The sequence below is a fragment of the Carassius gibelio genome, chromosome A1 (genome assembly GCF_023724105.1).
Source record: "Carassius gibelio isolate Cgi1373 ecotype wild population from Czech Republic chromosome A1, carGib1.2-hapl.c, whole genome shotgun sequence".
In the NCBI taxonomy this organism is placed as follows: domain Eukaryota; kingdom Metazoa; phylum Chordata; class Actinopteri; order Cypriniformes; family Cyprinidae; genus Carassius; species Carassius gibelio.
The window spans coordinates 17,401,373-17,416,223 of record NC_068371.1 but is presented as its reverse complement, the minus strand read 5'-3'; the positions used below and the strand labels follow the sequence as shown (position 1 = coordinate 17,416,223).

The window sequence follows — 14,851 nt, the reverse complement described above, 5'->3', positions numbered from 1 at the left end:
TTCATACACACTTGTTTCAAAGTGCTTTACATAAAAGAGAAGAAGAAAACAAAACACAACAATAAAACAAGGAATTTAAAAACGTTGAAAATTATTTAAAATGCATTTAAAAGGTTTAGAATGAATTTAAAACGGTTAAGAATAGAAAACGATTATACATAAAATATAGTGCAGTCAGTTCGGACATCGCAAAGTGCTCATACAATAAATGCACAGCTGATTCCTATTAGATCTACAATTAGATGTAATTTGATTGATGACTGTAAGATTTACTCTGTACAGATTCAGATTCAGTGCACTGCTGATGAAGACTAGTAATAAGGAGACTCACTGTGACCAAACTATATTTCCTAACTTATGCTCATGTTTGGCTCTCAAAATGTCCTCTGTTGGCTGGTATGTAATAAATTGCCCAACCCATCTATTTTTTTCATGGACAATAACACAAACACACACAGAGAGAGAAACATCACAGACATTATTATGTAAGACACTGTCTCTGTCTGTCTCTATCTCTCTTTCTTGTCTTTATGTCGAGAGAGGAAACAGATGCTGGGAACAGAGGGCAGCACTTCCTGTTTTCCTGTGGTGTGAAGGCTTGTTGCATCAGGAATTAGTTGTGTTTTCAATGCAATGTTTATGTGTGTGTGTGTGTGTGTGTGTGTGTGTGTGTCAGTGACAATGAAAACTAGAGGCTAGGTTCATCTGGATGGTTGCTAGGGTGTTGCTGAGTTACTGTTAGAAAATGTTCCAAATCTTCCTTTCTGTTTTTCCCAAATGCAGTTAAAAAAATTAAATGTATTTTTTCTCCTTTTTTTCTAAATTATGTTTTAATGGTTAAATTACACTTAAGAAAAAAAAAACATGTCTAATAAACTAAAAGAACAATTTATTAAAGTGCATGATTATTGAAAGATAAAGTTTATTTATGATTTAATAACAATTTATAAAAAGAATTAAGGTGGTAAAATGAAGGCATAAATTATTAAATTTAATTAATCTTCTTAAATCAATGTAATCAAATGAAAATGTAACAATTACTTTTCTTAAACTGACCCACTCATTCACACAGAAACATCCAGGATATACATATATTTAAAGGGGTCATATGATGTTGCTAAAAAGGAACATTATTTGGTCTAATAAAATGTGTTTAATGCGGTTTTCCACATTCTGTATATTATTGTTTCTCCTCTGTGCCCCGCCTTTCTGAAAAGCGCATCTGTCTGAAAAGCGAGGTGTCCTCTGATTGGCCAGCTATCCAGTGCATTGTGATTGGCCGATTGCCTCAAGCGTGTGATGGAAATGTTACTTCGGCTTATTAATCTTAAATGGCTTAGTTTGACTCCTAACTCTAAGGTTGTGGGTTCGAGTCTCGGGCTGGCAATACCATGACTGAGGTGCTCTTGAGCAATGCACCGAACCGCCAACTGCTCCCCGGGTGCTGAAGCATAAATGATGCCCACTGCTCTGCGTGTGTGTTCACAGTGTGTGTGTGTTCACTGCTGTGTGTGTGCACTTTGGATGGGTTCAATTAAATACAGAGCACAAATTCTGAGTATGGGTATATTATTGTTTCTCCTCTGTGCCCCGCCTTTCTGAAAAGCGCATCTGTCTGAAAAGCGAGGTGTCCTCTGATTGGCCAGCTATCCAGTGCATTGTGATTGGCCGATTGCCTCAAGCGTGTGATGGAAATGTTACGCCCCTCACCATACTGTGATGCGTGTCTCAGTCAGAACACCGGTGCAACAACACAAAAACAATAAAACCCATTAAAAACGAGCCATTTGGTGCATCCAGTGGGACATAATTACTGATTATAATGACTTATACTCTATTTTTACACGTTGCGTTGCATTGCGCTTCATAAACATAAAACCATGTCTGCATGTGTGATTGGAGAAACAACAAACAACAAGTGCTACTCTACACTGCTTAAAACTTGCATTTGAATCATCAGTGAGCATGTTTACATGCACACCAGTATGCTGTTAACTCACAAATATCATCTTATTAAAATAACCAGTTTACCCCGGTTACATGCACATCAGTAACCTGACAACGCAAATAACATTTGCATTGAAGGCATTTACATGACTTCATTAATAAATCGGCTTATTTTTCTGTAGTGACTTAAAATACAAACATTTGCGTATCTGACTCAGAATGTTCCATACATTTGTCATTTGTGACGTTAAATTAAAGCTTGCAACATGTCAATTTGCAACATGTCGGGAAACTTACAGCTTGTATATTATCCTCTCATGCAGTTATAAAAGCAGCATTGTACCACTTCTACTTCTGCTGCACAAGATGAGAACACATTTTTATAATTTTTCTGAATCATGAATAAGTCTGCTTTTGTGATATATTTCCTCCTTTCTTTACTTTAAGACGTTTGCTCGGTCTAGATGAGCTTAAATCTGCACTTTCAATGCATTCCTGTCATGTATCACACCTGCACACTTCAATAAGCCGACAGAAAGTGGGTTATTATTTTTATGCTTACACTGTTTATGACCTTATTCCGATAAAAGAAAACGGGTTACCGCATTTATATAACCAAGTGTTATTTCGGCTTATTAAGCATAAATGGCTTAGTTTGACTCCTAACTCTAAGGTTGTGGGTTCGAATCTAGGGTTGGCAATACCATGACTGAGGTGCCCTTGAGCAATGCACCGAACCGCCAACTGCTCCCCGGGTGCTGAAGCATAAATGATGCCCACTGCTCTGCGTGTGTGTTCACAGTGTGTGTGTGTTCACTGCTGTGTGTGTGCACTTTGGATGGGTTCAATTAAATACAGAGCACAAATTCTGAGTATGGGTCATCATACTTAGCTGGATGTCACTTTATCTCCCAGGTTCAGGAAACCATAAAACGTGCTGCACACATTTGAATATTTGGGTTCAACTTTTCTGGTACAGTGTAAATACAACTTAACCACTGATATCTAGTTGTGTCCTCTTTTAATAGGCCAAACAATGTTTTCACTTTCACAACAAAACAGTCTCAACAGCAAGAATAAAAATTACGCCTTCTTTGTTTGCATGAACATTTGCACGCTTGTGTTAGAATGAGCCATTTGAGGAGGGCGTGGATGACTCTTTTATTAAGAATATCTCCTTGGGTTTGAGACTTCAGTTTTTCAAGCTTTCAGTGGCGGCTCATCAGTGGAGGCAGGGGGGCACAGCTTCCCAAAAATTTTGAGATGGCAATGGAAGGAGGATGATTAAATGTTAATAAAATTCGCAGTTCATTTCAGTTCATGTTTCAGAATGTGTATTAGTTGGAAAGCTCTGCTTTTCTATCGCGAATGTGCCGAATCTGCTGATAATTACAACCGCTAATGTTAGAGAAGGGGAGGGGGAGGCCAGGGGAGAACTGAGCTCTCGTGCCTCCATTGGTAAAAAAAAAATAATAATTTGAGAATCAGCATCGAATGTGTTCTCTTTCAGCGCTGAGGAGTGTTGAGAAAAGAAACCTCCCTTCTGGTATATCAGCCAATCATCATAGAGATGTAAATTACGTGACATTAGTTTGAACGTCTCCCGCTGTGCTGATACTGTACCAAGTACTTATGATGAGTAGCAATATTGAATATTTGATTGCCAACAGATTTGCCAAGCTGTCATTCAAATAGTATATTTACAAATTAAAAATAAAGGGAGAACAGACCTAAGCTGGATATAGGCTACAGCAGTCGCGGCTAGTTAAATGGCACAACAGGCAGCTCTCTTTTAACACAGACATTTAAAGGGATGGATGTTTGCTTCAAGTGATAGGCCAGGTAAGTGTAATTATATCATCTAGCTGTATGGCTGTCGCTTTCGCAATGTTTTCTTATTAAAAGCAACCAAAAAGCCATTTTAAAGTGGTTAAGCAATTCATAATAATAACAAAAATAATATTAATCTGCAGGGATCCCCAGACTGATACATTGTGTGCCTCCTCTATTTTAAAACCAACGAGTCGCCACTGGAAACTTTAGGGATCTTATCTGTTCACAAACAGCTTGTAACACAACCTTGAAATCGTATCATATGACACCTCTAAATATCTTCTTTTTTTTTTTTGGTTCAGTATTTTCAGATACTGGTCCATCTGATGCTTTAATTAAGTGTACAGTCCTCCTATTGATTTATTCGTCTAAAATTACGTGACATTCTGCATTATACCGTAAATTACATTTTTATGTTTTGATTCTGCGATTTATGCATTGTGGAAATGATAGGGCCCTATGGTTTGATGAGTATGAGTACTAGTACTAGTTTTAGTAATCCCTCAGTGTCATGGTCTCCAGAGTGACCTGTTAGCTGTAATCCAATCAGGACACACAGAGATTATGTGTGCTGGGAGGGAGTGGACAGGAAACAGAGATGCTTCTAGATCCGGAATGTCATTCATGGATCGGCTTAATACGTCAGCACCTTCAGACGCTGGCTCTGTCTGCAGTATCAGATGCGCAGACTCATCACAGTCCAGTTGATCAGCATTATGAAGGATCACTGTATTCCACATGCATTTGTATTCACATTGCATGCAGTGAAATGAAAACCGCATTGCATGCTTCCAAAGGCTCTTTTATTTGACAGGAACAAGCTTGCACAGAGATTGATTGACACCTTCAGTCATGTCAGTGGGGTGATGAGGGTGTAACAGGACACCGGTTCACTCTGTGGAAACACATGCCTCAACACACCCAACTTCCTCCCAAAGTGTTGCATTCTCACTGCTTCAGCCGCATGTCCATTTATGTGTGTGTGTGCGAGCGGGCTGAAAACATTCCTCCACTCACGTGTCTGATGTGTGTATTGGGTTGCAGATCCCACACAGATTTTTGCACTGAACCCACCCTGTCCCACCAGTGCTTCGTTGTGGCCGCTGAATATTGCACTCTTTGTTTTGTGTCTGATCCCAGAGCACCCCGAGAGTGGCTTACATCTCCTTGTCTTTGTGCAATGATACGTTTGTGAAAATATAGAAAACCGCACTTACAATGCATAATTGTGAGAGGATGCTGGTGCATTGTAGTTGCAGATTCTCCTTGTTTTTTTTTTTACTTATGCCAAATGTACACTGCAGGCTTCTGAAGTTGCATTTTAAGTGAATGTCTGATGCTGTTCAGAGGTGTCATGCATTTACACAGCAATTACAGCTGTATACTGTGATCCTATCACATAATTTCATGTACATAGTACCATCATCTCCAGGTGACCAGGTGGGTCATATTTTATGCATCGCTGGAAGAATGCAAATTTTTCAGAAGCATTTACGGTTACATTTACATTTATTTATTTAGCAGATGCTGTTATTTAAAGCAACTTACAAATGAGGCACTGATGGGATGTTAAAATAGTGCAATCGTTTTTTTCCTGTCCGAATAAATGTGTGTCTCAGCGATCTGATGACTACTTGTATCTCATTATAGCTGCAAACACATAAATCATCAGCCTCATAAATGACTGAGCGAGTGTGTGTCTCTCTGCAGGTGAAGCAAAGAACATCCCTCCATATCCGGGTCCGAATAAAATGCGGGATTGTTACTGCACAGTCAACCTGGACCAGGAGGAAGTGTTTCGAACCAAAACCATAGAGAAGTCTTTGTGGTGAGGATACACACAAACATGCGCTAATCATGCACATATGAAGATGTCTTCGAATAACATGTCTGTGTTTATGCGGTGTATCGGTCAACAACACCTGTGCGGAATTGCATCAATCTGACAATGACAAATAATTTCATTCAAAAACAGAATAACTAATTATAATTGTTATAATAATAATAATACCCACAATGTATCTCTGTCTCTGTCCACTGCAGTCCATTCTATGGCGAGGACTTTTATTGTGAAATCCCACGCAGTTTCCGCCATCTGTCCTTCTACATCTTTGACAGAGACGTGTTCAGGAGGGACTCCAGCATCGGTGAGCGGCTCTCATTAAATGTGTGCGTTTGAATACGGGTTACAGGATGTCACATTTCTGACCTGTTGTGAGGTGCTCTGTACTTCCTGTTGTATCTTTTCCCAGCACTCACCTTTTTGGTCCTCTGTAATTGTTCAGTGTAGTGGAAGCTGATTGGCTGTGCAGCTGATGGGGCGGGCAGCTGAGGGAAACTATGTCTGGAGCAGATGTGATGGTTTATTCAGCAGCATTTACTCATTTCACCAGCTGCTGCTGTTTAAGACACAGAGGATCCTGGGATGCCACTTTTATGCTGAAATAGCAAGCTCTCAGTGCATTTTAAACAGCAGTTTAACAAAACATTGCTAAATGATTCATTTGGCCAGTGTGGTCTTGTTCCATGTTTTCTACTTTCAGTGAGGCCAACAGCTGGATTTTTCGTGGGTAGCCTGTTGCTATGTTGTTCTGGATGTTTTCAGCACATTGTTATGTGAAGTGCTTTAACGTTAAGGTTCTGAGTGTTTTAAGTTGTTAAGGTTTGTGAGTTGTTAAGGTGATTTTCATTGTGTTTATGGTATGTAAGCCTTGTAGGCATGTATCACTCTACATGCGTGTCTGCAGGGAATAGATGTGGCTCGGAAGATTGAAGAGGGAAACACATGACTGATGATGAATACTACAGCTTAGGGATGGCTCGATACCGAAATTTTGTACTTTGGTACTATACCGGAGTAATATATCTAACACATCTGTATTGATGCTAAATAAATTCCATTGGTGACAAATAAGCAGCCTCAAAAAATAACTGAATTAAAAACTACACTCATTGATGCAAAAGCACATTGTATATAGAAACCTTTGATGCTCTTCACTGAGCACTGACACAAATACAAACAAAAGCATTAAAATCAAATCAATATTCATGATATTCTCTTATATCGTCAACATGATTATCCTGTAGAGCGAGTTTTTTTATTGATTTGATCTAGGATTAAAATGTGTCCATGGTCTTTTGAAGAAATATTGCAGTATCTCACTTCATTCTATTAGTTGCAGTCCAGGCATCTTGGTCCAGATATACTGTACAACGCTGCATACATTCACATCAAAATTTAACTCACAGGACATTTCACTTATTCACAGTCACAAAAGTATGTTATTTGCATCTGCTTCTAAGCCTTTCCAGTATAAAGCCTGTAAAAACAGTGAATGATTAGTGGAATAAGGTTTTTTTTTGTGTCTAATTGCATTAATACTGTCAAAAATGCAAAGAAATTACATATAAGCACAACTGGCTATGTCTGAAGTGAAAGCAAGTAGTGCTTTATTTTTGTGTTTGATCAGTTAAATGAATGCTACTGCTAAATACACCTACTGTACCAAATTAGCCACAGCCTGCTGTTCTCTACTGTATGTGTTTCAGTTTGACTGGTCATGTTAGATTTAGAGTAGCATTTCTGCCACTTTCATGTCACTTTCTTACAGCAAAAACGTGAACACGTCAGACATTGTTTGTAGAAAACATGCTGAATGAATTGTAGAAACAAGGTTGTGTTGTTGTAAAGTGCGAGTAGAGCGGAAAATTACAACATACTGTATGTACCAGTGTTTCCCAACCTATTGCTATTTATTTTTGTAGCAAAATTGCACAAACATCCATTGCTTAAGTCAGGGTCAAGTTTAAGACAAGGTCATAGGTAGCTGTATGTTGTTGGTGATGATAAAACAACAAATTTACATACCGTCACTGTCAGCAGAAACCTTGCATATATAAAACCACTACTTTTCAGGGGGAATTTTTTTTTTTTTTTTTTATAATTAAACAGCGTTATCAGAGTCTTAAATGGCAATATGTGTTTTGTCATCATTAGAATGGTCACATCTGAAGCAGTAAGTGTATCGCATTACATTTTCATCAGCTTACAGTTTTGAGATTCTAAGTTACGTTAGTAATAAATCCCAGGACAGCGCTTGACAACTACTTTCTGCATTCCTCTGTGCGCGCAATCTTCACAGCGGTTTATATGAGTGTTTGTGCCACAATGCAGCTGCGCGAACATAGGAGCTCGAAATAATAATACACATCTGAATGTCAAATCGCTTGAATGTCTAAACCATAAAACAATTACAACTGACAAAGTTTAGTGAAGACGCAAGGCCATCACTATGTGTTGAACCAGCGTTCACCTCCATATTTTGCTTTTATGCCACTGACTGGAGAGCAGAGTCACTGGCTACACACGCGCTAGTATGCTTTTAAGGGGGAAGTATTAACAGGATTAAAAAAACGAAATAACCGACATGGGAAAAATAAGTTGGTTAGATGTTCTGAATTTGGGTTTCAATTACTTTTTGATTAATCATCCAGCCCTATTTCATGATCTAGACGATAATGCTTTATACACAAGATATTTAATTAAAACAGTATATTGGCTAGATAGAAAGCAAATGCTAGACTAAGACTCTTCTATGTTCTTCATATACAAAAAAACAACAACAACAACAATAAAAAACATTAGCCTTTATAGACATAGCGTTTCTTGAGTAAAGAAAACGTATTCGAACATCAGTTCGTTATTATGCTTGCATTGCAAATAGGCAGAAATCCATCACCAAACTTTATTCTGAGCGGAGGGGGGGTTATGAGTGGGAGTTATGAGGTTTTGCTGAGAGTTTGAGGATCCAGTGGGGTTAAGAGCTGTTAAGCTCTTTTAAATGCTTTTTTTATTTGTTAATTATTTGTAAAAACCCACAAACAGACGTAAAGATGCCCAATAGCATTGATTTATAAAAAAAGACTAAATATAGAGGTAAGAAGATTTAGCCTGACAGTGACAGTATATTCTTATTTGTAGCATATATGTTTATTTATTTATTTTAATTAAATAATTTCCATGGTACACCTGACAACATGGTTGTGAAACACACCACTTTGAGTTTTTAGATTGGTGATGACGGCAACAGGGAATAGTTCCATGCATTCCAGCTTCCTACATTTCTGCCGCTGCCTTATAAAACATAATATAAAAATATAATCCATTTGTATTGCAACATGTTGCCATGTTGTAGGACAACATCTGTTTTGCAAACTGTATTGCTGTTTTAGCCTAGGCAGACCAAACGCAATGTCGTTGCCATAGAATCAGTGCAGATATTCAGTGAAATGAAAAAGCGCCATGGGACACACAAATCAGATCTGAACAGCTTCAGTACACAGTGTGGACAGTCATACATTTAAATCAGATTCCAGTCGCATACACACGTAATCCGATTGGGACTGACAGTCTGAACAAGGCTTCAGTTCGTGTGGTGAGCTGATCTGTGGTTTGTGTTGTTTCTGCAGGTAAAGTGGCTGTGAAGAAGGAAGAACTGCAAAAATACCACGGTAAAGACCACTGGTTCCCGCTGCAGCCGGTCTGTGCAGACTCAGAGGTTCAGGTACGTTCTTGTTAAGCAATTCACCTTAAGCTCCTGAATGCTTTCCATCCTCCAGGGTCACATGACCACTAATTAGAGCTTCAAATTAGAGCTCATGATTTATGAGGAGACGCAGTAATTGATTAGATCATTAGCTCTCATCTGTAGGATCACAGCAGTCTCATCATTTGCACTTAATTACGTTAACAGTGTTTCCACATCTGATGCAGTTCTGTAGTCCAGATCTGAATGAGATCCTCTCACAGTGATGCTGCCAGAGCCGCAGCGGATCCTCAGAAACACTGAAGCATTCATGGAGAGCCGAGTGAGGAAGGGTGCGTGTGTGTAATGAAGAGCCCAGAGACTCTGTCCATAGAGCACTTACTGTTGTGCTGTGTTTGAGGAAGAGCGGCCCATCCTCTTCACCAGGCTCATTTGCATATTGATGATGTCAGATGAAGCTTAATTATATATTTATTTATTTTAATAATCATATGTTAATTTATATTTTTTCATAATTTAGTGAATAAAATCCTCCACTAATGAAAGGTGCTTCATCTCATTAGCTTAGCTTTAGGGATGCTACAATCTGATATTTGTATCAGATCGGCTCTAGTATTGAATAAAATTCTAGATCGGGCATGATGACAGAGGGCTCGATTCATAGGGGCCATTTTATTTAGTGTAAAGGTGTGTTCGACTTGAAGCGATGCTGCATGGACTGATCGGTGTATGACATGAAATTACTATTTACTGTAGTAACAAGTATATGTACAGGAAAATGTGTAAACATGTATGGGATAAAAAGATGTCAAAGCAATGAGTTTCAGGACAGATATCTGGAGCTCCGATGTGTTTCGGTTTATTTCTACATTGTTTTACCAAGCTAGTAAAGCTATTGGTTTTATTCAGCTACTTTTTTATTGGATGTTACAGGGATCATGTAATGTTTTTTACATATATATAAATATAAATGTTCATTGAGGTTCACGTATAATACTAAAGTTATATTTTTTGTACAAATATATATTTATATATTCGTAAAAGCAATTGTTTTCAACCCTCATGGCGGGCCACTGTTTTGATTGGCTAACACTGGGCCCTACGAAATCAGTTTTATTTTTTCCAAATTCCATTAATTTTTTTTCCAAATTCAGTTTTTTTTCCCTCATTAAAATTTTTCTGGATTCCATTATAATTTTTCAAGACTCTGTTTTAATGGTTAAATTAAATTGTATTGATCAAAAAGCATGTCTAATTAACTGAAATCATGAAATATTTAACAGCAATTTTAAGCAAGTTTTACAGAAATTTAACTGTTAAAATTAACTGATTTTATACAGAATAATTTTTCAGAAATACTGTGTTGTGTATTCACATCAGTCTGCTAAATAAATTCTGGTAAATAATTTATCTGGTAAATATTACTTAAAAGTAATGTTTTAATAAAATGATTGGTGTTAGTAGTACTATCATTATATTAAGTAATATATTCTGTCAAAGTTTCTTCCAAACCTTTATTTTGACTGGCCTTTGACTTTCTGTTTGTTTGATGATGGTTTTTCTCATAAAGTGCAAAAGAGCTGGCTGCTGTAACATAAGTTTATATTTTAATGAAAATATCTAGAAAATTTAAGAAAAAACATTTTCGTATTTTAAAAAATATTTAATATTTTAAAATATAGAAATAGTTTAATAATTTTTAAAAACATTAAACAGATTCGAAATTCTGATTGGATGAGACATTTGAAGTTGCTTTTAAATATCAGAAACACACACACACACACACACACACACACACACAGATTTCATCAGATCAGTTCTGCTGCAGTATGAACAGTTCTTGAACAGATGAACTGAATCTTTACCAGTCAGTATGTATCATAGTACCGCCCACCCCGAGTGTTTTCCATGGTCCTTGTTCGGTCACGTGTGCCGCCCATGACTCATCGGCTGCCTGATCCCTGCACAGCCTCATGGGACCCTGCAGCGGTTGTGTTTTCATTGGTTTCTCACGCTCCGTTCCTCCATCTCTTGCTCTCCTTCTCATTGGGTGGCGGGTGTAACCATGGTAACGTGGTTCTCTGTCCTCCGCAGGGAAAGGTTCACCTGGAGCTGCGTCTCAGTGAGGTCATCACAGACAGCGGAGTCATCTGCCACAAGCTGGCAACACGGTGAGACAGCCAATCACAAGTTCCACATATCTGCCCATCAGCCAATGAGAGCTCAGCCTTCATGTTTTATTAGATTCACGTCCTGAAAGATCAAAGCGTGTCTTCAGTGAGTGTGTTCCATGTTTCAGCGAGGGTGTTTCTTGTAAATGTATCATTCATTGTTCAACAAACTACTAATTATAGTCCATTTAATGTTTAGAATGCGGGAGATGCTTCTGACTCAAACGTTCTGGGGCCGGATTTTCTGACCATTTAGAAACTGTTATTATTCTTGCATTTGTGTTTGATTGAATAGAAATGAAACGTGCAGCTTCAGTATTTTTTTAGCAGTGATGCCTTAAAGATTCTTTGAGGTTTTTGTCATCTAAAAACATGCAACTCTTTGTTTTACTACCAAATTATATGTAATATCGAATTATTATTAATATTTAACATACAATGGAAAGGTTTCCGTGACCTCTCGCGAGATCTCTGCAAAATGTCTCACAATTTATTTCCAGGTCATGATGCATGATGGGATACACTAAGCCGCAAATATTCAAGAATTAGTGTCCGTTAAGGGCGTTTTCAGAAGTGTGTTAAAAAATAAGAGTTTTTCTTCATGCCTTTAAATCTCTCACTCAGACGGATAAACCATTTGAAGGGATTATGATGTAGGGATGAGCACTTCTGAATAGAACGCAGGGTTAGACAATTGGTTCCTCGGCTATGAGCCTGTGCGCTAGTCTAAACTGTCCGGGTGCTGCACTGCTCTGTGGTTGACTGCTGCACCTTCATTCTGACAATATCACCTTATTAACAACCCTTTTGAAAATAGAATCCTTTATGTATCCTCCTGATCTGTTCATTTATCTTTCTCCGTGTTGTGTGTGTGGACTTTACATATCTGTAACTGCATAAATGCGTCTGTGCTGTACAGTCAGTTATCTAAATGAACATTTTCTTCATGTATGAGAACATGCAGTATGTGTGTGTGTGTATGTGTGTATGCTCATGTAGGTGTCATATACTTTCACAGCATTAGTAGGTCCATGTCTGGACAGTTTCCCACAATGGAGCACTCTGGGTAATGAGTTAGTGTCACAATGAGCAGTTCTCTCATTCACAGGATATTTATGCAGCTTTAATTTTAAGACACAGCGAGGATGATGTTTACACACACACACACACACACACATTAATTCAGTACATGCACAGTACAGTGCATTTAGAAAAAGCAGGAAATATAGAATGCATTACATAATTTCACATGTTTTTATTTTGATTGCAAAATGTACTGGTGGCTTTATATATGATGTTCACTATAAGCTTGTTTTAAATTATTAATATTGGATTCATTTGAGTTGAGTTTCTCTAATAGACACTGGCCACAATTATTGGCACCCCTAGAACTGATTATGAGTAAAAGTACATTCCCATTCATATTTATAATTTTTAGCACATCAGGGTGACTAGGAAGATATAATTGTCCATGCATGATTTCCTGTTTCACTTTAATATAAATATGAGCGCACACAAAGACCAAATTCCCTCAATCTTCCATCACAATGAGAAAAAACAAAGAACTGTGGAGCTTCACAAAATAGAAAAAGTGGCTGTAAGAAAATGTATCTTCTCAATTCCATCATCAGCACAATAATCTAGAATTTCCAATCAACAGGAAATGTTACAAATCTGCCTTAATGAGAATGTATCTGTATGTTTTTAATGCAACTCGAGGAGGATAGTTTAAGTGGCCAAAGACTCTCCATGGATCACAGCTGGAGAACTGCAGAAAATAGTTGTGTCTTGGGGTCAGAAAAACGTTTTTCCCACTATTATTGATACTGATAACCAAATAAGGACAGTACATGATGGTGAGTTGTGAAACTGATGCAGTCCGAGCTCAATCCTGAGGATAAATGAGCATCACAGCTCAGTGCATCTTGCACTAACTGCGTCATGACTTTGTTGATTTGAGTGTCTGAAAGCATCACATTGAACAAATGCAGTAGGTCTCAGTTCAGTTTTAGCCCAGTGCTGGACGTCATGGCTGGTTTATTAATGGGTGGCTGAATGACCAGGCCAGACGCAGCATTATATAAACAGGCTTAACACACAGGAAGTGCCCTGGAAGGATCAGATGGTATTAGAGATGCTGTAAATCCCGTTCACTCATCAGCATTAGATCCACATTCACATTCTCAGCCAGGCACTGTTTCATATACATATCTAAATATAAACTACCGCTGTATGTTTATGATGTGATGTGAATCTACTTTGAGTCTGACTGCTGTGTGCTGATTCACCAGGTGATCAGACAAGCGTTTGTCTGTGTAATTCCCTGCTGATGTCATTTAGCAGATGATGTCATTTGTGATTAAACATAACAGGGCTTGGTTCTGATTGGCCGGATGTGACATCATGTTGAAAGATGGTACAAAAAAATAACAGTGGATTGTTTTGAGGCCATTTATCAAATTAGAATTTTAAAAAATAACTAATGTCAGAAAATGTTTTTATATTTTTCATGAATGCTAAAATTATTTTAAAGAATATATAATCACTGATGATCACAAAAAAACAAAAAAAACATGCTTTTGTGTTTGAAGCACATAATGATTTTCCTTGTGCAGGGTTTTAGAGTGTCAGGATCTGCCCATAGTGAATGGCCAGTGTGATCCGTACGCCGCTGTGTCTTTACTTGGCCCCTCCAGGTAAGATCAAACCTGAAAGCTCATCCAGTTTAAAAGTGCTGATTAAGTCTGTTCAATGGCATAGTTCCCACCACCATCAGGACAGCAGTTCAAGGCTTAGTGTGTGTCCTTAAAAAAATAAATATACCTCATTACTATATCCATTGCTTTAGATTTGATTTTAGAGAGATCTCCTCTGCTTAACAAGGCTGCATTAATTTACAGTCACTTTTGATCACTTTAATGCATCCTTGTTGAATAAAAATACTAATTTTTAAAAAATAAAAAAAATACGTATTGACTCCAAACTTTTGAATAGTATTGTAAATTCAAATAAGCTGTTGCTCACGTCAGCTGAAATTCATGCAAATCACTGTCAGTGTAACATATCGTAGCGTAACATGCATTTTCTCACCGCTCACAGGTCAGAAGCCAAGAAGACGAAGGTCAAACGGAAAACCAACAATCCTCAGTTTGATGAGGTGTTCTTTTTTGAGGTAGGAACTCCTTGTCCAAGGACGTGACAACTCAGTGTTTTAACAGTATGTGACATATTAAACCACATTATGATTCAGTGAAGTGGCACTGTGACTCCTGCTAAATAGAGTTTGCATGAAGTCTGCTCCTGATTTTTTTTTTTTTTATATTATAGTTTTGTTTGTAATCAATGGGCATCCCA

General features: G+C 37.8%; 1 protein-coding gene across 2 annotated transcripts in view; it reads left to right on the top strand.

Annotated features, from left to right (window-relative positions):
- rasa3 (RAS p21 protein activator 3) overlaps window positions 1-14,851 on the top strand; it is a 57,616-nt gene that overhangs the window by 18,214 nt on the left and 24,551 nt on the right. For both annotated transcript variants that reach the window (XM_052578483.1, XM_052579315.1), the window contains exons 2-7: window positions 5,491-5,608; window positions 5,824-5,927; window positions 9,250-9,344; window positions 11,421-11,497; window positions 14,113-14,193; window positions 14,597-14,669. In XM_052578483.1, coding sequence (XP_052434443.1) covers window positions 5,491-5,608; window positions 5,824-5,927; window positions 9,250-9,344; window positions 11,421-11,497; window positions 14,113-14,193; window positions 14,597-14,669 — 548 coding nt within the window. The remainder of the gene's footprint in view (window positions 1-5,490; window positions 5,609-5,823; window positions 5,928-9,249; window positions 9,345-11,420; window positions 11,498-14,112; window positions 14,194-14,596; window positions 14,670-14,851) is intronic.